Below are 27,616 nucleotides of genomic sequence, written 5' to 3' on the forward strand. Positions count from 1 at the left end.
CGTGCATGTTATCTTGAGGTTATCTTGAGATGATTTTGGGGCTTTTTTAGTGTCTCCGCGGCCCGGTCCTCGACCAGGCCTCCACCCCCAGGAAGCAGCCCGTGACAGCTGACTAACACCCAGATACCTATTTTACTGCAAGGTAAGAGGGGCATAGGGTGAAAGAAACTGCCCATTGTTTCTCGCCGGCGCCCGGGATCGAACCCAGGACCACAGGATCACAAGTCCAGCGTGCTGTCCTCTCCGCCGACCGGCTCCCTAGTACCAGCTGAGACATCAAAGAGTGTAGACCGGTCCCCTTAGCTCCGGTTTAATATGGACTTTCTTTTTGAACTCCGGTTTAGCATTAACATGGTCATTGTGAGTTACCATAACCTCTTGTGTGTTATGGTGTGCGGTCGGCAGTCAACTCTAAGAGGAGGTAATACTATGGAAGCTGAGGCGGTGACGAACAGATGACTCCCACGGCCCCCTATTACCTTCTCACGTCTTTCCATACATCATATTACCCGGTCTCCTAGCCATGTTTTTCAGTTTGGTCTTATGCTTGACTAGATATGGACTTCATGCTGGGGCTGAATACTCCAGGATTGGTCTGACAGTTGGTATACAAATTTCTGAATGATTCCTTGCACAAGTGTCTAAATGCCGTTCTTATGTTAACCAACCTGGCATATGCTGCTGATGTTATCCTCTTGATATGGGCTTCAGGGGACAGGTCTTGCGTGATATCAACCAGGTCTTTCTCTCTCTCTGACTCTTGAAGAATTTCATCTCCCAAATGATACCTTGTAATTGGCCTCCTGCTCCCTACACCTATCTTCATTACATTACATTTGCTTGGGTTAAACTCTAACAACTATTTGTTCGACCATTCCTTTAGTTTGTCTAGGTCTTCTTGAAGCCTCAAGCAGTCCTCCTCTATCTTAATCCTTCTCATAATTTTGGCATCGTCAGCAAACATTGAGAAGAATGAGTCTATACCCTCCGGGAGATCGTTTACGTATATTAGAAACAGGATAGAACCGAGCAGAGAGCCCTGTGGGACTCCACTGGTGACTTCACGCCATTCTGAGGTCTCACCCCTCACTGTAACTCTTTGCTTCCTATTGCTTAGGTATTCCTTTATCGACTGGAGCACTTTACCAGTTACTCCTGCCTGTCTCTGCAGCTTATGTACCAGCCTCTTATGGGGGACTGTATCAAAGCCTTTCCGACAGTTCAAAAAAATGCAGTCCAACCAGCCTTCTCTTTCTTGCTTAATCTTTGTCACTTGATCGTAGGTATTATTAAGCCAGTAAGGCAAGATTTACCCTCCTTGAACCCATGTTTGCGATTTGTCACGAAGTCCCTTCTCTCCAGGTGTGTTACTAGATTTTTTCTCACGATCTTCTCCATCACTTTGTGTGTGTGTGTGTGTGTGTGTGTGTGTGACACGAACTAATGACTTCTTCTTGGAGTGTGTTGAAGGGTTTCTGGCCCATTGTGAGATTTACCTTATCTCCGTGTGATTATAGCGTAGGCGGCAGGCGTTGACCCATTGGAAATACACAACTCCTTCCGACTGTCAACTATGCAAGCCGGGAACATCATCATATGTGTTTAGATACCACAGCCCGCCCCTTCATAAACACATCCTGAAAGAGAGAAAGACGAGGGTGACTGCAGCAGATGCCTCATCCTACAGCCCTCTTATCTCTCTTTCTCCTCGAACACCACTTGACCCACACCTTACAACAACAACAACATATTACCAGCTCTCCTACCCCTTATCTTCTCTCTTGTGTGTGTGTGTGGGGGGGGGGTGGCACCCCTCGGGGGGGGAGGTGGCACCCCTCGCTCAACATAGTCATCTTCCCTACTTACTATTATTTAACTATATATCTACATATCCCACTGATGCTGCTGCTTAACTCTACGATACCAACATATACATACCTGCTCCTGCTGCACACCTGTTCCTATACTCACTCCTCCTTCTACTGACCCCCCCCCCCCCCCCGAGACACACAACGTCCTGGGAGACACCGAACTCTACGCTCAAAAGACACACACTTTAATTTTAAACACACCTGCTGTTGCTGCTGCTGATGCTAGACACCTGTTCTTATACCTACTCCTTTTACCGTTACACACTTATACCCCCCAGCGACACATAACGTCCCGGGAGACGTGGAACATCCTGCCCCCGCGCACCCTCGGAACCTCATACACCCATTGAGACGTGACTTCCGTGATTATCTGTGACAGGTACGCCCAGTCGCACAACTGTCACAGGTGTTGCGGATGGTCTACGTCCCAGTTTATGCTACTATTGTCAAGGTCTTGAAACTTTGTGCGTTATTATTTTGTAAATTGCAAAATTGTTCATCAGTGATGGTGTAACGGGGAGAGGGGGAAATAGCTCTATCTTGTCCATTATTCCGCCCCCCAGTTAACTAACGAGGCCGGGGGAAACAGCTCTCTCTAGTCCGTTATCCCGTCCCCAGTTAGCTAACTATTCTAGAGCACCTCCAGAGTTCCTAAGGCAACCTCTCTCGTTCAACACCTTGTAACCTAGGTATTTGACTACCTAGGTGCTAAGACTACAAGGCGCCGTCACTTGATCAGTTACCCGAAACTCTAGAGAGAACTCTAGAATACAAAATCATTGCCACAAACGTATAAGAGAAAACGAGAGGAAAGAAATGAATAGTGAAGTAATTAGTGAGGGTTTGGGGTGAGAGGTAGGGAGGTGGGAGGAGCGAGGAGGGTCATTAGTTGAAAGTGAGAGTTTAGAGAGGGGTGGAGGGAGAGGTGTAGATAGGTAGAAGGAGAAGAGTAGATTGGTAGAAGTAGAAGAGTAGATAGTAGAAGTAGAAGAGTAGATAGTAGAAGACGAAATGCTGCCACCATCCATTCATGATCATTACATACAAGACAAGGAATGGAACTTGCCTGTATCACAAAATTCTCAAAGGATGTTATCATGAGTTCATTATTAGTATGTTCCCTCTGTACCATGTATCAACTCCAAACATGTACTCATTTATATCATGAACCCAGTAACCACAGAGGCTTTCTCAAATCCTCAACTCAAAGCTCTAGGGAACAAAGTTAAACACAATTTAAATAATAAATTCATAATTATATTTCACATGAAGTATCATAATTTAGCAATTCAATTAAAATGTTCCAGTTTAATATGCAAAGTGAGTCATCATCCAAGAATTCGAGAACCCTACAACTTGACTGCCCCTGATCATCACACAACATATGTAAACACGACCAAGTCACCTAAATGTTCACTCACCGAGGACTGAGTCTAAGTTGAATAGAGAGGGGGGGGGGGGTCTGCAATTTTCAGGCAGCGTCACCCCCCGTCTGGTGACGGCCTATCTCGACGGCTGGCCTCTGCTCTGCTCCGCTGGCCGGTCTCCTATTCCTTTCTGCTCGATAGCTCTCCGAGTTTATATTGGGGAACCTAGTAGCTAACTCCGCCCATAAGTAGATAGCCTCCGGCACTCTACCAAGCCACTCCTTAAACGTCGGCATGTTTGAAGGCTACCCGGCTCCAATTAAGAGCTTAGCGGAAGCAAGGTGAAATTCTCATGATCTGACCTCAGGTCACTTGGGGTCGTTAACGGTTAGAGGTGTGAGATCTCAGGCAGACAACTGGCGCCTCTCCGATCCTTGTCTGTGACTCATGTACTCTATGTATGTATTAACCTAAACCAAACACTTTTACAGTGTTACATCTCCCCTTCTCCCCGAAAATAAAGTTTTTGCAACACTGCTAAAGCAAGCTAGCTGTGTGCGACAACTTTATTAACGAAAAGAATACATCCTAGCTAAACAAATATACATCATCCTACTCTAAAAAATGAAATATGTAGACAGACGTCCATTGTCTCTGGCTGGGCGACGTCACTGCTTGGTCTTGTAGATAATCCTGTACCACATTTCTTCAACACAACTGCCTCCGTCGCTTCTCCGTCGTTAACGCACAACAACCCTTGGTCAACCCGAAAGCCGTTACTACTTGAACTGCGCACAGGACCGTGGAATTCGGTTGTCCCAGCTGATCTGTAATTGGCCCTACGTCAGTCACCATGAGAGACGTATATTGGGGTTCTTCACAGCTATAGGGACTACAAGTTTCGAGACCTTCATATAGTTGCCAACAGTAGAAATCCCATCCTACTCTTCTTCCTCCCTGTTGCTCCAGCACGCCTCCTTCAGAGAGCCACTTCTGACAGCCACATCAAGTCCGCACGACACAGGACGAATCATTCAACAGAGCAACATGCTTGCAGGAGGGGCGGCCAGTTAAGGCAAACGATCCTGTCTTGCAATTACGCTCCATGCAATGATGCTGACACCAGCAAGGGACACTAGGTATCGTGTCTCAGCTTGTCTTATCTTCTTCTTTCTTCTCTCTTCTTTTTTCTCTCTTCTTTCTTCTCTCTTCTTTCTTCTCTCTTCTTTCTTCTCTCTTCCTCCTCCCATGGGTCTTTGACAAGCGACCTGGGGTCCATTGGGGTCCGTCCGTCCTGGGGTCCATCCTGGGTAGACCGATGTTGGTGGGACAGACTGGAGTCGTTGTTGTTCCTCTTCCATCTTTACTGGGTCGTCTGGGGTCGTCTGCAGAACGACCTGGGGTCCACTGGGTAGACCAATGTTGACCGACCGAGAGGGCTGCATCTTGGGGTCCCCTGGGGTGGTGATGGTGGTGGAGCCATGACCTCCAGGTAGTGGGCTGGTCGTGGTGGTGGTGATAAACGCCCCTGAGTGTGGTACACAGCAGCCGTCTCCCTCTTCTGTATATGCGTCGCGCCTCTCCTCTGGCTCCCACCTGTGGATGAACATAAAGGCGACAATACCCGTGTTCCATGCTGTTGTGTGACCCTGTAGTTTGTATAGGGTTCACACAGTCCAATTATAAGCTCTCCTCCTGGCAACAACTACACTTAAATTTTAATAATCCAATTAACTCTGAATGATATTGACTTGGTGGAACATAAAACAGTAACAGAGTAAAGTTAGAGAAGAGAGAATAAGGGCATCACTACTTTTAACTTGTCACACAAAAAAAAAATCAACACTAATAGACAAACACTAGCCTAAACTTAACTGTACCGTTCCTAATCTTAAGTACATAAACCGCCGTTACTCCCACCCTTAACCTACAGCCACCTACGTGACCCAGAGTGTTTCCCTAGCATCTCCGCCGGTCAACAACTCCAAACTGTTGCCACCCCTGTGACCAGACTATCTAACGTCGAGCGTCCCCAACGTGAAGTCTACTAACATACTAAGGCTCCCCCTAGCATGCTGTACAAGACCAGTACACCTCGGGTTATTGCGTTCAAATGGAGTAAAACAGTCGATCGCAATAATCTGAGCAGAACCACCACTAAATTCTACTTAAGAACTACACCTGCCACTCCCCACTGACCTGGAGACCAGCGGTGGCTGGGTGTCCCCCTGGGACATGCGAGGTCACCTGTCACACTCAGCTGACCTCCACTACCCACCAACCGCTAAGTTCCAAAATCGCCAAATCTTATTACTAACATAAATCACTACACACGCAAGTTCTGGTGAACATTCCCTGAACACCACAAAACTCACAAAATCACTAAACCACAACACCAGAGAATCACAATCTCCTAGCCTGAAAAAAACTCGCTAAATCGCGAAAGTAAAACACCTGTCAAGATCTCCCTGATAGCGCCTGAGCGGCAAAAAGACACGTGGGACTGAACAATGTTAAAAGAACACCAACTACCTACAACATTGCATCCCACCGCTGCCACCATTGTAACGGGGAGAGGGGGAAATAGCTCTATCTTGTCCATTATTCCGCCCCCCAGTTAACTAACGAGGCCGGGGGAAACAGCTCTCTCTAGTCCGTTATCCCGTCCCCAGTTAGCTAACTATTCTAGAGCACCTCCAGAGTTCCTAAGGCAACCTCTCTCGTTCAACACCTTGTAACCTAGGTATTTGACTACCTAGGTGCTAAGACTACAAGGCGCCGTCACTTGATCAGTTACCCGAAACTCTAGAGAGAACTCTAGAATACAAAATCATTGCCACAAACGTATAAGAGAAAACGAGAGGAAAGAAATGAATAGTGAAGTAATTAGTGAGGGTTTGGGGTGAGAGGTAGGGAGGTGGGAGGAGCGAGGAGGGTCATTAGTTGAAAGTGAGAGTTTAGAGAGGGGTGGAGGGAGAGGTGTAGATAGGTAGAAGGAGAAGAGTAGATAGGTAGAAGTAGAAGAGTAGATAGTAGAAGTAGAAGACGAAATGCTGCCACCATCCATTCATGATCATTACATACAAGACAAGGAATGGAACTTGCCTGTATCACAAAATTCTCAAAGGATGTTATCATGAGTTCATTATTAGTATGTTCCCTCTGTACCATGTATCAACTCCAAACATGTACTCATTTATATCATGAACCCAGTAACCACAGAGGCTTTCTCAAATCCTCAACTCAAAGCTCTAGGGAACAAAGTTAAACACAATTTAAATAATAAATTCATAATTATATTTCACATGAAGTATCATAATTTAGCAATTCAATTAAAATGTTCCAGTTTAATATGCAAAGTGAGTCATCATCCAAGAATTCGAGAACCCTACAACTTGACTGCCCCTGATCATCACACAACATATGTAAACACGACCAAGTCACCTAAATGTTCACTCACCGAGGACTGAGTCTAAGTTGAATAGAGAGGGGGGGGGGGGGTCTGCAATTTTCAGGCAGCGTCACCCCCCGTCTGGTGACGGCCTATCTCGACGGCTGGCCTCTGCTCTGCTCCGCTGGCCGGTCTCCTATTCCTTTCTGCTCGATAGCTCTCCGAGTTTATATTGGGGAACCTAGTAGCTAACTCCGCCCATAAGTAGATAGCCTCCGGCACTCTACCAAGCCACTCCTTAAACGTCGGCATGTTTGAAGGCTACCCGGCTCCAATTAAGAGCTTAGCGGAAGCAAGGTGAAATTCTCATGATCTGACCTCAGGTCACTTGGGGTCGTTAACGGTTAGAGGTGTGAGATCTCAGGCAGACAACTGGCGCCTCTCCGATCCTTGTCTGTGACTCATGTACTCTATGTATGTATTAACCTAAACCAAACACTTTTACAGTGTTACAATAGATTACACGAAATTGTAAATAACCTAGCTATATATTAATGAAATTTTTATCGGAAACAACTTTTTAATGTGAACAATTCCATTGAATAAATGTTCTTAAAGGGGTCTTAGCGAACCATTTAAGACACAGGAGTAAATTAAAAAATAGACACAATAACTACAACTAAAAAAGCGAGTCAGATCTACGTCAGTTCTTGACATATCTCAAAAGAAAACATTTTACATTTACAGAAAGCGGAGCGTAAACAACATGTCTTCGCTTCTTCACGTAGTAGGAAGAAGCATGTCAGCAGCGAGGGTGTGGCGTCAGGTGTGCCCCATCTTGCAGTGCCTCAGTCAACAACGGGCCACACCTCATCTCAGTCCATTTTCCTCAGCTATGGCAGTGCAGTGCTCCCACCGCCCGCCCAAATTGTAAGATATATTCTTTATTGTCCCATCAATACTAATAGTATTAAGCGTAGAAACGTCTTACATAAGCCTATAAAATTAAAGTCTTTTAAATGTAAAACAACTTTTCCCATCCCCCCTTTATCCCCCTCCTCCCCCCTACCTTTCCCCTCTTCCCATTGTCTCATTAGATATATTATTAGGAAGGACTGAAACAACTATATGGGTCTTTTATCCCCACTTCATCCTCCTCCTTTTCTCATACCACTTTAGTGCCTTCATCCTCCCCTCTCCTACCACACTTTGGTGCCTTCATCCTCCCCTCTCCCACCCCACTTTGGTGCCTTCATCCTCCCCTCTCCCACCCCACTTTGGTGCCTTCATCCTCCCCTCTCCCACCCCACTTTGGTGCCTTCATCCTCCCCTCTCCCACCCCACTTTGGTGCCTTCATCCTCCCCTCTCCCACCCCATTTTGGTGCCTTCATCCTCCCCTCTCCCACCCCACTTTGGTGCCTTCATCCTCCCCTCTCCCACCCCACTTTGGTGCCATCATCCTCCCCTCTCCCACCCCACTTTGGTGCCTTCATCCTCCCCCTCCCCCATCCCACTTTGGTGCCTTCATCCTCCCCTCTCCCACCCCACTTTGGTGCCTTCATCCTCCCCTCTCCCACCCCACTTTGGTGCCTTCATCCTCCCCTCTCCCACCCCACTTTGGTGCCTTCATCCTCCCCTCTCCCACCCCACTTTGGTGCCTTCATCCTCCCCTCTCCCACCCCATTTTGGTGCCTTCATCCTCCCCCTCCCCCACGCCACTTTGGTGCCCTCATCCTCCCCCTCCCCCTCCCCCTCACCACTTTGGTGCCCTCATCCTCCCCCTTCCCCACACCACTTTGGTCCCCCCTCTTTGTCGGCACCAGCCCACCAGCAGCCAGTAAAGTGCTCCGGTGAGCCCTCCCATTATCACCAGCCCGCCCCTCCCTGGTAAACCCCGCCCATCTTCACCGGCCCGCCCCTCCCTGGTAAACCCCGCCCATCTACACCGGCCCGCCTTCCCTGGTAAACCACGCCTATCTATACCGGCACGCCCCTCCCTGGTAAACCCCGCCCATCTACACCAGCCCGCCCCTCCCTGGTAAACCCCGCCCATCTACACAGGCCCGTCTCTCCCTGGTAAACCCCGCCCATCTACACCGGCCCGCCCCTCCCTGGTAAACCCCGCCCATCTACACCAGCCCGCCCCTTCCTGGTAAACCCCGCCCATCTTCACCGGCCCGCCCCTCCCTGGTAAACCCCGCCCATTTACACCGGCCCGCCTTCCCTGGTAAACCCCGCCCATCTACACCGGCCCGCCCCTCCCTGGTAAACCCCGCCCATCTACACCAGCCCGCCCCTCCCTGGTAAACCCCGCCCATCTACACAGGCCCGTCTCTCCCTGGTAAACCCCGCCCATCTACACCGGCCCGCCCCTCCCTGGTAAACCCCGCCCATCTACACCAGCCCGCCCCTCCCTGGTAAACCCCGCCCATCTACACCAGCCCGCCCCTCCCTGGTAAACCACGCCCATCTATACCGGCACGCCCCTCCCTGGTAAATCCTGTCCATCTACACCGGCCCGCCCCTCCCTGGTAAACCCCGCCCATCTACACCAGCCCGCCCCTCCCTGGTAAACCACGCCCATCTGCACAGGCCCGCCCCTCTCTGGTAAACCCCGCCCATCTACACCAGCCCGCCCCTCTCTAGTAAACCCTGCCCATCTACACCGGTCCGCCCCTCACTGGTAAATCCCGCCCATCTACACCGGCCGCCCCTCCCTGGTAAACCCCGCCCATCTTCACCGGCCCGCCCCTCCCTGGTAAACCCCGCCCATCTACACCAGCCCGCCCCTCCCTGGTAAACCACGCCCATCTGCACAGGCCCGCCCCTCTCTGGTAAACCCCGCCCATCTACACCAGCCCGCCCCTCTCTAGTAAACCCTGCCCATCTACACCGGTCCGCCCCTCACTGGTAAATCCCGCCCATCTACACCGGCCGCCCCTCACTGGTAAACCCCGCCCATCTACACCGGCCCGCCCTTCCCTTGTAAACCCCGCCTATCTTCACCGGCCCGCCCTCCCTGGTAAACCCCACCCCTCCCTGGTAAACCCCGCCCATCTACACCTGCCCGCCCCTCCCTGGTAAACCCCGCCCATCTACCCCGGCCCGCCTTCCCTGGTAAACCACGCCCATCTATACCGGCACGCCCCTCCCTGGTAAACCCCGCCCATCTACACCGGCCCGCCCCTCCCTGGTAAACCCCGCCCATCTTCACCGGCACGCCCCTCCCTGATAAACCCGCCCATCTACACCGGCCCGCCCCTTCCTGATAAACCCCGCCCATCTTCACCGGTCCGTCCCTCCCTGGTAAACCAAGCCCATCTACACCGGTCCGCCCCCCCCTGGTAAACCCCGCCCATCTACACCAGCCCGCCCCTCCCTGGTAAACCCCGCCCATCTACACAGGCCCGCCCCTCCCTGGTAAACCCCGCCCATCCACACCAGCCCGCCCCTCCTGGGTAAACCCCGCCCATCTACACCGGCCCGCCCCTCCCTGGTAAACCCCGCCCATCTTCACCGGCAAGCCCCTCCCTGGTAAACCCCGCCCATCTTCACCTGTCCGCCCCTCCCTGGTAAACCCCGCCCATCTACACCGGCCCGCCCTTCCCTGGTAAACCCGCCCATCTTCACCGGCCCGTCCCTCCCTGGTAAACCCCGCCCATCCACACCAGCCCGCCCCTCCCTGGTAAACCCCGCCCATCCACACCAGCCCGCCCCTCCCTGGTAAACCCCGCCCATCTACACCAGCCCGCCCCTCACTGGTAAACCCCGCCCATCTACACCGGCCCGCCCCTCACTGGTAAACCCCGCCCATCTTCACCGGCCCGCCCTTCCCTGGTAAACCCCGCCTATCTTCACCGGCCCGCCCTCCCTGGTAAACCCCGCCCCTCACTGGTAAACCCCGCCCCTCCCTGGTAAACCCCGCCCATCTACACCTGCCCGCCCCTCCCTGGTAAACCCCGCCCATCTATACCGGCACGCCCCTCCCAGGTAAACCCCGCTCATCTACACCGGCCCAACCCCTTCCTGGTAAACCCCGCCCATCTTCACCGGCCCGCCCCTCCCTGGTAAACCCCGCCCATCTTCACCGGCCCGCCCCTTCCTGGTAAACCCCGCCCATCTACACCGGCCCGCCCCTCCCTGGTAAACCCCGCCCATCTACACCGGCCCGCCTTCCCTGGTAAACCACGCCCATCTATACCGGCACGCCCCTCCCTGGTAAACCCCGCACATCTACACCGGCCCGCCCCTCCCTGGTAAACCCCGCCCATCTACACTGGCCCGCCCCTTCCTGGTAAACTCCGTCCATCTTCACCGGCTCGACCCTCCCTGGTAAACCCCGCCCATCTACACCGGCCCGCCCTTCCCTGGTAAGCCCCGCCCATCTTCACCGGCCCGCCCTCACTGTTAAACCCCGCCCTCCCTGGTAAACCCCGCCCATCTACACCTGCCCGCCCCTCCCTGGTAAACCCCGCCCATCTACACCGGCCCGCCTTGCCTGGTAAACCTCGCCCATCTACACCGGCCCGCCCTCCTTGGTAAACCCCACTCATCTACACCGGGCCGCCCCTCCCTGGTAAACCCCGCCCATCTTCACCGGCCCGCCCTCCCTGGTAAACCCCACCCATCTACACCTGCCCGCCCCTCCCTGGTAAATCCCGCCCATCTACACCGGCTCGCCTTCCCTGGTAAACCCCGCCCATCTACACCAGCCCGCCCCCTCCCCGGTAAACCCCGCCCATCTACACCGGCCCGCCCCTCCATGGTAAACCCTGCCCATCTTCATCGGTCCGCCCTCCCTGGTAAACCCCGCCCATCTACACCGGCCCGCCTTCCCTGGTAAACCCCGCCCATCTCAACATCCAGATGAATGGACAGATAAATGAATAGATAGAAGGATGGATACACTGATGATTGGATAGATGGGCAGATAAATGGATAGATTCATGTATATATTGATAGATGGATGGATAGATAGATGGACGGATGGATAGATAGGGAGGTGGGTGGATAGTCAGAAAGATAGATAGATAGATAGATAGATATATACTGATGAATAGATAGAATGGTAAAATATAGACCGTCTCCATGGCGATTTGGTTTGAGGAGGAGGAGATTCCAAAGCACTAGAACCCGTTCTTCACTGCTTCCTGGGCCTGTTCTGGTGTTTCGAAGGTCATCTTCATCGTGGGTCGAGTGGCGTCGTTTGTCTTAAGAAAAGCTGTCGTTGCTTTCAGAGTAGGGTTTTCTTCGTTCACTTGCCGCACTATGGTGTCGGCATCCGCTAACCAGCGGTTCAGCCTGTCCAGAAATATCGTCTTCCCGGCTGTGATTTGTCTGGGAGGAATCAGTGACAGGTTCGCCTCCAATAGTGAGGCCCGGCGTTCTGTATCCAGGACCTAGATTCACGTAGCTCCATGTATTTCTTCGTAAGTGGGTTTGCTAAGTGTGCCCTAAAAAGATGCTTAGGTGCGATTCACGTAGGTCCACTTAGGAAGATATTTGGGTTTTGGGTTTGGTTCACCTGCGTGCCGATAGGGGTCACTACTGTGTTTCGTTTGGCCAATCAGAGAGCAGCAACATTCTTCATATTGAAGATTTAGTGCTGGCTTATCGGAGCTCTACTGCCTCCTATTTATGTCGAATTTTCTTATAAAATTAGTATATTTCGAAGTAAAACTGTTTTTTCAACTTCTACAGCCAGCACCGACATTGTAGTAAACAAATATGTTACATTTGTTGTTTACCTACGTAATTCTAAGAGATACTGTGTAGCTGTCCTTGTTGTTCGGAAGATGCGCTGACAATTATTGTATATATTTACTGAATTTACCCAACGGCCACTAACTATCTAGTGGCCTCGACGAAGACAGAAAGCCGGCGGCTTGTTAAAGGGCCTGCTAATTGTCTTAATGATATTTTTTAGCTGGAATTTGGCATTTACGACTTCAGTGGGTAGGCGGTTCCATAGGTTTATAAACCTCTTGGTGGAAAAAAACATATGTTTTCAGTCCTACTTGAGAGGACATACTCTCCAACACTATATCTGTGATTGCCATGTTATCAGTGACTTCAGACCAAATGGTATGAGGTACTTTGAGCTCTGTAAATACTTCATACACTCAGGAATATTGGAAGATATTCTTGTGCTGCACCCAGATTTTACCAGTGGAGGTTAATAGATCAGCCTTAAGTATTTTGTTCTCTCCTGATTCCATGTATGACTGGCCATCCTGTGAAGTGAGGATGTTGAATGAGCTTGTAGCTGGTTTTTTATCTACACTGTGTGGTCCTTCATACAAAATAGGGAAGCAGCACATTGCAGTGTATACCTAAACATGTTAAAAAATACATTGTTTGAGAGGAGTCTTGTAGAAACTGTTAAAAATAATTATAATAAAATGTTTTCATGATTCAGTGCTTACCTCTTGTGAAAATCGTGAAGAGTTGTTTAGTCAAAGTTGATTTGTTTTTTGTACTGAGGCTGGTATTTTCTATCTTGATTCCATGTATGTCTAACCATCCTGTGAGATGGGAGTATTAGATAAACTTATAGCTAGTTTTTTATCTACACTGTGTAATATTTCATATAGAATAGGGTAGCAGCACATTGTTGTGTATACCTAATCTTAATAAAAAAATCAGTAATAAAGATTTTAAATTATAGTTTGTATTATTACAAGTACTGTATTATCCTTATTAAATCATGTTAACCATGGATCATTAAGATCTCATGTTGATATGTAATAGTCATATTTCTTTTGAACTGCTATTCCAAGCTAATCATTTTTTAATCATTCATTAAATTGTGCATTATGTAAATTTTTCACTTCTTTGGATATACTGTACAGTAAAAGAAGATAGGATAAAAATAAACCAGTAATATTTCTTTCATTATATTTTTCAATTTAAATAACTGCATCAATATTTGTATAGCTGACAGGATTTGTTTTACCATACAGGTGCGTTATTTGTTAAAAAAAAATTTGGTTTATTGTTACACACAATGGTGCTACATAGCCTTCCCAGCTTGGTGCCTTCTTTTGATACTTACTTACTGATTAATAAATAAATAATTATAAATAAATTTTATCCAGGAAAAGTACATACAGTTGATTTACAAACATAATGTTGGATTTATAGAGAGAGCTAGTACATACAATTCCTAAAGCCACTAATACTCATAGCATTTCAGGCAAGGTGTGGGGGAAAAAACACTTGACGTTGTCTTGAGATGATTTTGGGGCTTTAGTGTCCCAGCGGCCCGGTCCTCGACCAGGCCTCCACCCCCAGGAAGCAGCCCGTGACAGCTGACTAACACCCAGGTACCTATTTTACTGCTAGGGAATAGGGCATAGGGTGAAATAAACTCTGCCCATTGTTTCTCGCCAGCGCCTGGGATCGAACCCAGGACCACAGGATCACAAGTCCAGCGTGCTGTCCGCTCGGCCGACCAGCTAAGTCTCACTTAGACTAAAACTTAATAGTAATCGGGATTAGGTATAAATTGTGTTGAAAGAAGGAATAAAAAAAAAGGGGGGGGTAATAGCACAAATCAGCAATTGTACACGTTGGTGAACAGCGTTGTTTTAAGAATAGCAAGACATGGGTTGACATTTAGGGGGTAAGATAGGTTACATGGTGTCAATTAGGTAGTACTTGGTTTTACTCTTAAACTGGTTGACACAGGTACAGCCTTTGACATGATTCGGGAGGTCATTCCACATTCTGGGTCCCTTGATTTGTAGAGCACTTCTAGTTTGGTTACACACAGCCAAATTGTGTAACAGGAAGAGGTCTTGGACACAAATTTGTTCCATGCTAAATGTAGAGGAATCAGCTGAGTATTCCTCAAATAAAATAAGCTGCCTTAGCTTATAAGGTAAATAAAATAATCGTTTCTCAAATAAGTAGCTGCCTCACCTCACTGCCTTACTGCTACATAGCCTTCCCGGCATGGTGCCTTCTTTTAATAATTACTTGTTCCACACCCAAGTTGTGTAACAATAAGAGGTCTTTGACCCCTAATTCCCTCTCTCTTTTTTAATAGTCTATATAGTCATAATTATAGCTTTAAGTATTCAATTAATAAAGTTTTTGACATTTTTACCCTTCTTACCTAACATCATTTGTGCAGCATATTTTTATTTTATGTCTCACCCAGATTTAATTTCAAAATAAAACCAAACTAAACAAATTAGAAATGAGTATGTATAGCTAAAGGTACACCCTTACTGCTAGGTGAACAGGGGCATTTGGTGATAGTAAATGATCCCATCAGGCAGGTCTCGTCACCTTCTCTCATATTTCATGTTCACCAATGTTTATTTACTTAATAACTACTAGTATAATATCTTGCTAGTACAAAACTATTCTAATATCATAAAAGACATATTTACTCAAAGTTTCAAGCAAAGAATGCATATATAACACACACACGAAGGACTCCTCTTCACGAGATTCAATTGCTATAATCTTTTGTTTATGTTCCAAAATCTTAAAATCGATCCCAGTATTATGTAGTAGAGAAAAATTGAGTTATATCTAGTTTACGTAAAGCTACTAGTGGTCGAAACCACATTTAGATCCCAGACCAAACTTACGAAGGTTTTTCGACTTAGTGTAGCTACCTGAATACCGACGTAGCCGCCACGAAGGCGCCAAGAAGGAAAACATTCGTAGCTAAAAAGAAAAACCTGCGTAAGTACCTTCGTGAATCTGGCCCCATCCAGGATCTACTGTTGGTCCACTTTTATTGCTTCGTTACCATGTATATGGACGTCAACTGATGTTGCCTTGTCAATTGCTGCTGCAATTTCGTGCTCAAAGTGCTTGTAGGTTCCGAGGAGTCGCATTTTCACTTTGTCATGTTCTCTGGCAATGATTCGAATTGTCAGAAGAACCTGGAGTGTACAGTTGTTTGCCGGCAGCTGTGTGGGAATACAGCTTACAAGAGAGGTATGGGGGGACTTACTGTTGTTTTTGATTTAGCAACTCCGAATGAAATGTCCATGTAGCATGGGCTATGGTGACCCCGTTTGGATGACAATTTGTTGTTGTTGTTTTTGTTTTAGATTCAGCTAGTAGGAACAAAATGTTTCAAGTAGCACAGGCTATGGTGAGCCCGTGGTGGACTTACCTGGCACAGGAGCGGGGCTGTAACTTCTAGTGGCTCACAAGGTTGTTTTTCTTTAACAACCTTTTAAGCCGCCAGAAGTTACAGCTTACAAGGATAAATCTAGACATTTAGTGTGGGGTACACCTCACTCTACGATTCACCTAACCCCCTTAATCGTAGGAAGCGGGGAAGGGTAGGGCGAGCTGGTGATTGTATCCTGACTCCGGCTTCTAGCTGTCCGCCAATGTAGGTCTTGCATCTTCCCACTGGGTCAATTTAGGACCATCGAACAGTTGCAGGCTCGAAGTCGATTTCATCTGGATGTTGATTATTGGTGTCAGCTCATGAATGAACATAGCCTCAAGCATACGAACCCTCATACGATCGTCGATGCGTGCGATTACTGTCGTATCTTTCACTATGTCTTGGTGATTAAGGATGGTGTTGTGGTATTGAGAATGATGTTTAATACCTCTGTCTTACAAATAAAGTGTAAGACGTCTTAGTGCCTACGTCTACTCAATGTAAACAGATATATCATTTGTTACAGCCACTTAGGACCAGTAACCGTGTTCTTGACGTTATAACCTCTTGTATAATATCCGACCCCAAGTCGGTAGTACGTCTTCAGAACTGTAGTAGTGCAAAGAAGAAATAAGCGGGGGATAAACAAAACACTATTCAATTCACCAATATATTTACACCTTCAATTTTAAAAATGTCTTAAATAAAACAGATTATGACTACACATATTTACAGTAATGTCACTTTCAATCAGAACACTACTACGTTGGCAGTGTTCACCTACTCCAGCGTTTCCACCACCCAGTACCATGCACACGTGTACCTGACAAACGCTGGCGAGTTCACCTTTTTCGTGGCCAATTCACCGACACAGTCTCACGAGGTGCTTTCACCCCACTTTCGCTCTTCAGCAACCCAATGGCAGAGGACTTCAGTATCATGCTGACAGGGGTCACAAACAATCATATACAAGGGTAGCCAACCCCTGGCAGAAGCCTTTAGCAGCCTACTAACAGCGGTTCACAATTAGACACCTCACTGTCATCTGTTACTCTTCTAAGCGAATCCCGGGGTACGCCGATCTCTACCATCTGCGTAATTTAACAGCTTTAGCAGCTACCATTTAGAATAATTTCCAGGACCAAGCTGAGAGTACGTGGACTGCCCATGGTAAACTGCCTTCCTCAATACAATCACCTCCACATATCACTTCTGTGGACATAAAACGTCATCAATTAGACAGATGGTACACTGGGGAAACCATGAGGTAACACTCACTCACCGGAGAGTTGACATTATGCTCTGTAGCACATGGTGCTGATCATGAACTGCCATCCACGAGAGTTGTTGTTGTTGAGTTAGTGGCGACGACGTTAGTGGAGTGTGGACTGGTGGCTGGTCCTTGGTGGAGTGTGAACTGGTGGCTGGTCCTTGGTGGAGTGTGAACTGGTCCTGGGTGGAGTGTGGACTGGTGGCTGGTCCTGGGTGGAGTGTGGACTGGTGGCTGGTCCTGGGTGGAGTGTGGACTGGTGGCTGGTCCTGGGTGGAGTGTGAACTGGTGGCTGGTCCTTGGTGGAGTGTGGACTGGTGGCTGGTCCTTGGTGGAGTGTGAACTAGTGGCTGGTCCTTGGTGGAGTATAGACTGGTGGCTGGTCCTTGGTGGAGTATAGACTGGTGGCTGGTCCTGGGTGGAGTGTGGACTGGTGGCTGGTCCTTGGTGGAGTGTGGACTGGTCCTTGGTGGAGTGTGAACTGGTGGCTGGTCCTTGGTGGAGTGTGGACTGGTGGCTGGTCCTTGGTGGAGTGTGAACTAGTGGCTGGTCCTTGGTGGAGTATAGACTGGTGGCTGGTCCTGGGTGGAGTGTGAACTGGTGACTGGTCCTTGGTGGAGTGTGGACTGGTCCTTGGTGGAGTGTGAACTGGTGGCTGGTCCTTGGTGGAGTGTGAACTAGTGGCTGGTCCTTGGTGGAGTATAGACTGGTGGCTGGTCCTGGGTGGAGTGTGGACTGGTGGCTGGTCCTGGGTGGAGTGTGGACTAGTGGCTGGTCCTGGGTGGAGTGTGAACTGGTGACTGGTCCTTGGTGGAGTGTGGACTGGTCCTTGGTGGAGTGTGAACTGGTGGCTGGTTCTTGGTGGAGTGTGAACTGGTGGCTGGTCCTTGGTGGAGTGTGGACTGGTGGCTGGTCCAGAGTGGAGAGTGAACTGGTGGCTGGTCCTTGGTGGAGTGTGGACTGGTGGCTGGTCCTTGGTGGAGTGTGGACTAGTGGCTGGTCCTTGGTGGAGTGTGAACTGGTGGCTGGTCCTTGGTGGAGTGTGAACTGGTGGCTGGTCCTTGGTGGAGTGTGAACTGGTGGCTGGTCCTTGGTGGAGTGTGAACTGGTGGCTGGTCCTGGGTGGAGTGTGGACTGGTGGCTGGTCCTTGGTGGAGTGTGAATTGGTGGCTGGTCCAGAGTGGAGAGTGAACTGGTGGCTGGTCCTTGGTGTAGTGTGGACTGGTGGCTGGTCCTGGGTGGAGTGTGGACTGGTGGCTGGTCCTTGGTGGAGTGTGAATTGGTGGCTGGTCCTTGGTGGAGTGTGGACTGGTGGCTGGTCCTTGGTGGAGTGTGAACTGGTGGCTGGTCCTTGGTGGAGTGTAGACTGGTGGCTGGTCCTTGGTGGAGTGTGAACTGGTGGCTGGTCCTTGGTGGAGTGTGAACTGGTGGCTGGTCCTGGGTGGAGTGTGAACTGGTGGCTGGTCCTTGGTGGAGTGTGAACTGGTGGCTGGTCCTTGGTGGAGTGTGAACTGGTGGCTGGTCCTGGGTGTAGTGTGAACTGGTGGCTGGTCCTTGGTGGAGTGTGAACTGGTGGCTGGTCCTTGGTGGAGTGTGAATTGGTAGCTGGTCCAGAGTGGAGAGTGAACTGGTGGCTGGTCCTTGGTGGAGTGTGAACTGGTGGCTGGTCCTGGGTGTAGTGTGAACTGGTGGCTGGTCCTTGGTGGAGTGTGAACTGGTGGCTGGTCCAGAGTGGAGAGTGAACTGGTGGCTGGTCCTTGGTGGAGTGTGGACTGGTGGCTGGTCCTGGGTGGAGTGTGGACTGGTGGCTGGTCCTTGGTGGAGTGTGGACTGGTGGCTGGTCCTTGGTGGAGTGTGGACTGGTGGCTGGTCCTGGGTGGAGTGTGAACTGGTGGCTGGTCCTGGGTGGAGTGTGAACTGGTGGCTGGTCCTGGGTCGAATAAGTACTGGGGCTACACCACATCCCTTGTGGCACACCATAAACCCACACCCCCGGGGCACGCAATAACCCGGAAGGCACATCACTCCACGGAGGGCATACCACACCCTCGGGGGCACACCCCGGGGGCACACCACACTGTAACGGGAGGTGGGGGAAATAGCTCTATCTTGTCCATTATCCCACTCCTAGTTAACAATCCTAACGGGAGAGTGGAGGAAATGGCTCTATTTTGTCCATTATTCCACCCCAGTTGGCTAATCTAAAGCTCTCCCCAGAGTCCCTAATGCAGCTTCTAGTTCAACACCTTGTGACCTAGGTATTTGATTACCTAGGTGTCACGACAACAAGGCACTGTAACCTGATCAGCTACCCGCGACTCTAGAAAAACACTAGAACAGTTCACGGCCACGACCGAATCAGAGAAAGGAAAGGAAAGAGATGAATAATGAAGTAATTAGTGAAGGTTTGGGGTGAGGGAGTAGGGTGGACTAGGCAGGAGGAGGGAGGAGTGTGGTCAGGTGAAAGAGAGAGAGAGGTACGGAGATGAAATGGAAGTAGTGGTAGAGGTAGAATGGTAGATAGGTAGAAGTATGAAAGTAGATAGTAGAAGTAGAAGGTAGACTGCCACCATCCACTCAAGACCATTATATACAAGACCAGGAATGGAACTTGTCGGAATCACAAAATTCTCTAAGATGTCATTATAAACATGATTTAACTGGAATCATGTTCCAGGCAAGATTTTTTAGTTACTAACTCGAGTTTGCCATGTATCAGAAATTCCAAGAACTCGGGAACGCAATTAAAGTCAAATTAAAAGTAAATGAATCAACTATTTATTTAGCATGATGAATATCAGAATTCAAACAATCGAACTAAAGGTTCATTACTAATGTACCAAGTGAGTCACTTCACCAGAATTCGAGACCATTACAGCCGTCTGCCCCCTGATTGTCACACAACACTAGTAAACACGACTACGTCACCTTTCATGTTCAACTCACCAAGTGTCTGCCTATAGCTGGATAGAGAGGGGGATGGGGGACTGTAGTGGACAGAGACTGTTCCGCCCCGTCCGGCTGACAGCCTCTCGGTTTTGCTCTGCTGGCTGTTCTCCTGTCTGCTGTCTGTCTCTTCCTATCTATCCCTCGAGTGCACAGTACCCTGGGTTATAATGGGGACCAACTAGCTAACTCCGCCCCCAAGTAGATAGCCCCAGGCACTCTACCAAGCCACACCTTAAATTGGCGGCATGTTTGAAGGTCACTCCCGGCTAGTCGCCTGCAATTATGAGCTTAGGGGGCATATTCATTTAAATTCATGTAAATTAAAAGTGGTTCAATTTGCTTATAAATTTATGTATGAAATGGTTATAGAAACGGCTGCAACTGGTCCAAGTTTCACCATCACACCCTAAACAGAAAAGGAGAAAAAAAATACACAACGTATTATGCAACGAATGTTCAACATTCTCAAATAATCTCAGGGAACACATGTGTCAACTAAAATGTCTACTATGTGCTGTAGAAGCACAAACTCTTGTAATAATTGTAATATGTATGTGCAATATATATATATGTAAAAAAAAACAAAAATTCTTTTTTTCTTTTTTTTTTTTGACAATTTCTTTTCTCGTTTGTTATCAAGGGATTTGCATGAAACTTGCACACCTTGCTCAATGGATACCTATCAGCAAGGGTGCCAATTATGAACGAAATCTGTCGAGGTCAAGCTCAGCTACAGGTGGCCGAACTTGGATCTTTATTTTACTCTGGAAAGTAATTTACAACTTCAAAGTACCTCAGAGCGTTCATTTATTAATCAATTTACATGCAAATTACACCTTATATGTAGAGTTTGTGCTTCTACAGCACATTGTAGACATTTTAGTCCAAAGTCCATTTGTTGATTTTATACAAATTTATAAACATCATATATTGCATATTTTTGGAAGGGTAACTTTGAATAATTATATTATTGCACTAAACACTTTTTTGATAAAACTACTCACATCAATCCTTTATTATGTGCCAAATTTAATATCTGAGTGTTATAGAAAGGATTTTAGTTTACACATGTATTCCCCGAGAGTATTTGAAAATGTTGAAAATTCGTTGCATAATACGTTGTGTATTTTTTTTCTCCTTTTCTGTTTAGGGTGTGATGGTGAAACTCGGACCAGTTGCAGCCCTTTCTATAAACATTTCACAAATATATTTATAAGCAAATTGAACCACTTTTAATTTTACATGAATATGCCACCTTAGCGGAGACCAGGTTAACTTCCCACGACCTGACCTTGGTCACTTGGTGGTCCTTAACACTTAGACGTGAGAGTTTCTTAGTTACTAGGGGCCACCAACCGGTGCCTCTCGAAATCTTGTCTGCGACTCCTGTTCTATATATATATATATATATATATATATATATATATATATATATATATATATATATATATATATATATATATATATATATATATATATATATATATATATATATATATATATATATATATATATATATATATATTAAATACAAAACACCTTTACGGCGTTACAACATACCCGGGGCACACTACACCCCCGGGGTAACACCACACCCCCGAGGGCACATCACACCCCAGAGGACATACCACACCTACTGGGGCACACCACACCTCCGGGGGGCACACCACACCCCCGAAGGCACACCATTCCCTCGTGGGCACAGCACACCCCCGGGGGCACTCCACACCCCCGGGGGAACACCACACCCCCGGGGACACACCACACCCCCAGGGGCACACCACACCCCTGGGCACACCACACCCCTGAGGGCACACCACACTTCAGGCCACACCACACCCCCGAGGACACACCACACCCCTGGGCACACCACACCCCCGAGGGCACACCACACCCCCGGGGGCACACCACACCCCCGGGGGCACACCACACTGTAACAGGAGGTGGAGGAAATAGCTCTATCTTGTCCATTATCCCACCCCTAGTTAACTATCCTAACGGGAGGGTGGAGGAAATGGCTCTCTTCTGTCCATTATTCCACCCCCAGTTAGCTTATCTAAAGCTCTCCACAGAGTCCTTACTGCAGCCTCTAGTTCAACACCTTGTGACCTAGGTATTTGATTACCTAGGTGTCACGACAACAAGGCACTGTAACCTGATCAGGTACCCGCGACACTAGAGAAACACTAGAACAGTTCACGGCCACGAACGAATCAGAGAAACGAAAGGAAAGAGATGAATAATGAAGTAATTAGTGAAGGTTTGGGGTGAGGGAGTAGGGAGGACTAGGCGGGAGGAGTGTGGTCAGGTGAAAGAGAGAGAGGGTACGGAGATGAAATGGAAGTAGTGGTAGAGGTAGAATGGTAGATAGGTAGAAGTAGGAAAGTAGATAGTAGAAGTAGAAGGTAGACTGCCACCATCCACTCAAGACCATTATATACAAGTCCAGGAATGGAACTTGTCGGAATCACAAAATTCTCTAAGATGTCATTATAAACATGATTTAACTGGAATCATGTTCCAGGCAAGATTCTCTTAGTTACTAACTCGAGTTTGCCATGTATCAGAAATTCCAAGAACTCGGGAACGCAATTAAAGTCAAATTAAAAGTAAATGAATCAACTATTTATTTAGCAAGATGAATATCAGAATTCAAGCAATCGAACTAAAGGTTCATTACTAATGTACCAAGTGAGTCACTACACCAGAATTCGAGACCATTACAGCCGTCTGCCCCCTGATTGTCACACAACACTAGTAAACACGACTACGTCACCTTTCATGTTCAACTCACCAAGTGTCTGCCTATAGCTGGATAGAGAGGGGGATGGGGGACTGTAGTGGACAGAGACTGTTCCGCCCCGTCCGGCTGACAGCCTCTCGGTTTTGCTCTGCTGGCTGTTCTCCTGTCTGCTGTCTGTCTCTTCCTATCTATCCCTCGAGTGCACAGTACCCTGGGTTATAATGGGGACCAACTAGCTAACTCCGCCCCCAAGTAGATAGCCCCAGGCACTCTACCAAGCCACACCTTAAATTGGCGGCATGTTTGAAGGTCACTCCCGGCTAGCAGCCTGCAATTATGAGCTTAGCGGAGCCCAGGTTAACTTCCCACGACCTGACCTTGGTCACTTGGTGGTCCTTAACACTTAGACGTGAGAGTTTCTTAGTTACTAGGGGCCACCAACCGGTGCCTCTCGAAATCTTGTCTGCGACTCCTGTTCTATATATATATATTTAATACAACACACCTTTACCGTGTTACAACATACCCGGGGCACACTACACCCTGGGGGTCACACCACACCCCCGGGGGCGCACCACACCCCCGAGGGCACACCACACCTCCGGGGACACACCACACCTAAGGGGGCACACCACACCTCCGGGGGCACACCACACCCCCGGGGGCACACCATACCCTCGTGGGCACATCACAACCCAGGGGGCACACCACACCAACGAGGGCACATCACACCCTCCAAGGGCACACTACACCCTCCAGGGGCACACAACACCCTTGGGGGCACACAATACCCCCAGGGGCACACCACACCCCGGGGGGCACACCACACTCCTGAGGGCACACCACACCCCTAAGAGCACACCACATCCCCGAAGGCACACCACACCCCCAGAGGCACACCAAACCTCCTAGGGGCACACCACACCCCCCAGGTGCACACCACATCCCCGAAAGCACACCACACCCCCCAGGGGCACACCACACCCCCCAGGGGCACACCACACCCCCGAGGGCACACCACACCCACGAGGGCACATCACACCCTCCATGGGCACACTACACCCTCCAGGGGCACACAACACCTTTGGGGGCACACCATACCCCCAGGGGCACACCACACCCCCTAGGGGCATACCACACGCTTCAGGGGTTCACCACACCCCCCAGGGGCACACCACACCCCTAAAGGCACACCACACCCCCAGAGGCACACCAAACCTCCTAAGGGCACACCACACCCCCCAGGTGCACACCACACCCCCGAAAGCACACCACACCACCCAGGAGCACACCACACCACCGAGGGCACACCACACCCCTGGGGGCACACCAAACCCCTGGGGGCACACCACACCCTCGAGGGCACCCCACACCCCCGAGGGCACACCACACCCCTGGGAGCACACCACACATTATAGGGGCACACCACATTCTCGAGGGTACACCATATCCGCGAGGGAACTCCACACCCCTGATGGCACACCACACCCTCCAGGGGCACACCACACCCTCCAGGGGCACACCACACCTCAGGGGGCAAATCACACACCCCCAGAGGCACACCACACCCTCCAGGGGCACACCACACCCTCCAGCGGCACACCACACCCTCCAGGGGCACACCACACCCGCCAGAGGCACACCACACCCTCCAGGGGCACACCACACCCTTGGGGGCACACCACACCCTTGGGGGCACACCACACCCTCCAGGGGCACACCACACCCCCGGGGAACCACCACACCATAGGGGGCAATCCACACCCTCCAGGGGCACACCACACCTCCGAAAGCACACCACACCACCCAGGGGCACACCACACCACCGAGGGCACACCACCCTTCTGGGGGCACACCAAACCCCTGGGGGCACACCACACCCTCCAGGGCACCCCACACCCCCGAGGGCACACCACACCCCTGGGAGCACACCACACACTCCAGGGGCACACCACATCCGCGAGGGTACACCATATCCGCGAGGGCACTCCACACCCCTGATGGCACACCACACCCTCCAGGGGCACACCACACCTCCGGGGGCAAATCGCACCCCTCCAAGGGCAAACCACACCCCCCAGGGGCACACCACACCCTCCAGAGGCACACCACACCCCCCAGGGGGCACACCACACCCCCAGGGGCACACCACACCCCTGAGGGAACATCTCACCCTCCAGGGGCACACCACGTCCACGGAGGCACACCACACCCCCGGGGGCACACGACACACCCGGGGGCACACCACACCCCCGGGGGAACACGACACACCCTGGGGCACACCACACCCCCGAGGGCACACAACACCCCTGGGGTCACACCACACCCCCGGGGGCACACCACTTCCCCTGGGGCACACAACACCCCTAGGAGCAAACCACACCATTGGGGCACACCACACCACTGGGCACACCACACCCCCCGAGGACACACCACACCCCCGGGGCACACCACACCCCCGGGGCACACCACATCCCCGGGGACACACCACACCCCCAGGGGCACACCACACCCCTGAGCACACCACACCCCCAAGGGCACACCACACCCCCGAGGACACACCACACCCCCGGGGACACACCACACCCCCGGGGACACACCACACCCCTAGAGGAACACCACACCCCTGGACACACCACACCCCCGAGGGCACACCACACCTCAGGGCACACCACACCCTCGGGGCACACCACACCCTCCAAGGGCACACAACACCCTCCAAGGGCACACCACACCCTTCAGGAAAACACCACACCCCCGGGGGCACACCACACCCCGAAGGCACACCACACCCCGAGGGCACACCACACCCCCGAGGGCACACCACATCCACAAGGGCACACCACACCCTACAGGGGCACACCACACCCCCGAGGGCACACCACACCCCTGGGGTCACATCACACCCCTGAGGGCACACCACACCCCTGGGAGCACACCACACACTCCAGGGGCACACCACATCCGGGAGGGTACACCACACCCTCCAGGGGCACACCACACCCTCCAGGGGCAAACCACACCTCCGGGGGCAAATCACACCCGCCAAGGGCAAACCACACACCCCAGGGGCACACCACACCCTCCAGAGGCACACCACACCCCCAGGGGGCACACCACAAATCCGAGGGCACATCACGCCTTCCAGGGGCAGACCACATCCACGGAGGCACACCACGCCCCCGGGGGCACACGACACACCCGGGGGCACACCACACCCTTGGGGGCACACCACACCCTCGAGGGCACACAACACCCCTGGGGTCACACCACACCCCCGGGGGCACACCACTTCCCCGGGGGCACACAACACCCTTAGGAGCAAACCACGCCCTTGGGGCACACCACACCCCCGGGACACACCACACCCCCGAGGACACACCACATCCACATGGGCACATCACACCCCTGGGCACACCACACCCCCGAGGACACACCACACCCCCGGGGCACACCACACCCCCGGGGACACACCACACCCCCAGGGGCACACCACACCCCTGGGCTCACCACTCTCCCGAGGGCACACCACACACCCGAAGGCACACCACACCCCCGAGGACACACCACACCCCAGGGCACACTACACCCTCGGAGCACTCCACATCCTCTAAGGGCACACAACACCCTCCAAGGGCACACCACACCCTCCAGGAAAACACCACACCCCCGGGGACACACCACACCCCGAGGGCACACCACACCCCCGAGGGCACATCACACCCACGAGGGCACACCACACCCCCAAGGGCACACCACACCCTCCAGGGGCACACTACACCCTACAAGGTCACACCACACCCCCGAGGGCACACCACACCCCTGGGAGCACACCACAAACTCCAGGGGCACACCTCATCCGCGAGGGTACACCACATCCGCGAAGGTACACCACACCTTCCAGGGGCACACCACATCCACGGAGGCACACCACACCCTCGGAGGCACACGACACACCCGGGGGCACACCACACCCCCGGGGGCACACCACACCCCGGAGGGCACACAACACCCCCGGGGGCACACCACTTCCCCTGGGGCACACAACACCCCTAGGAGCAAATCACACCCTTGGAGCACACCACACCGCCGGGGCACACCACACCCCTGGGCACACCACACCCCCGAGGGCACACCACACCCCAGGGCACACAACACCCTCGGGGCACACCACACCCTCCAAGGGCACACAAAACCCTCCAAGGGCACACCACACCCTTCAGGAAAACACCACACCCCCGGGGGCACACCACACCCCGAGGGCACACCACACCCCCGAGGGCACACCACACCCACGAGGGCACACCACATCCCCAAGGGCACATCACACCCTCTAGGGGCACACTACACCATACAGGGGCACACCACACCCCCGATAGCACACCACACCCTTGGGGTCACATCACACCCCCGAGGGCACACCACACCCCTGGGAGCACACCACACACTCCAGGGGCACACCACATCCGCGAGGGTACACCACATCCGCGAAGGTACACCACACCCTCCAGGGGCACACCACATCCACGGAGGCACACCACACCCCCGGAGGCACACGACACACCCGGGGGCACACCACACCCCCGGGGGCACACCACACCCCGGAGGGCACACAACACCCCTGGGGTCACACCACACCCCCGGGGGCACACCACTTCCCCTGGGGCACACAACACCCCTAGGAGCAAATCACACCCTTGGAGCACACCACACCCCCGGGGCACACCACACCCCTGGGCACACCACACCCCCGAGGGCACACCACACCCCAGGGCACACAACACCCTCGGGGCACACCACACCCTCCAAGGGCACACAAAACCCTCCAAGGGCACACCACACCCTTCAGGAAAACACCACACCCCCGGGGGCACACCACACC

At 51.3% G+C, this 27,616-nt stretch overlaps 1 protein-coding gene across 4 annotated transcripts in view; it reads left to right on the forward strand.

Annotated features, from left to right (window-relative positions):
- Positions 1-27,616, forward strand: part of LOC138357742 (uncharacterized) — a 175,703-nt gene that overhangs the window by 25,200 nt on the left and 122,887 nt on the right. For all 4 annotated transcript variants that reach the window (XM_069314738.1, XM_069314739.1, XM_069314740.1 and 1 more), the window contains exon 2: positions 7,377-7,559. Coding sequence is in view for 1 of the 4 variants with exons in the window: in XM_069314741.1 (XP_069170842.1) it covers positions 7,396-7,559 (164 nt within the window). In the remaining 3 variants the exon portion in view is untranslated. The remainder of the gene's footprint in view (positions 1-7,376; positions 7,560-27,616) is intronic.

This window comes from Procambarus clarkii, chromosome 80 (assembly GCF_040958095.1).
Source record: "Procambarus clarkii isolate CNS0578487 chromosome 80, FALCON_Pclarkii_2.0, whole genome shotgun sequence".
Lineage (NCBI taxonomy): Eukaryota > Metazoa > Arthropoda > Malacostraca > Decapoda > Cambaridae > Procambarus > Procambarus clarkii.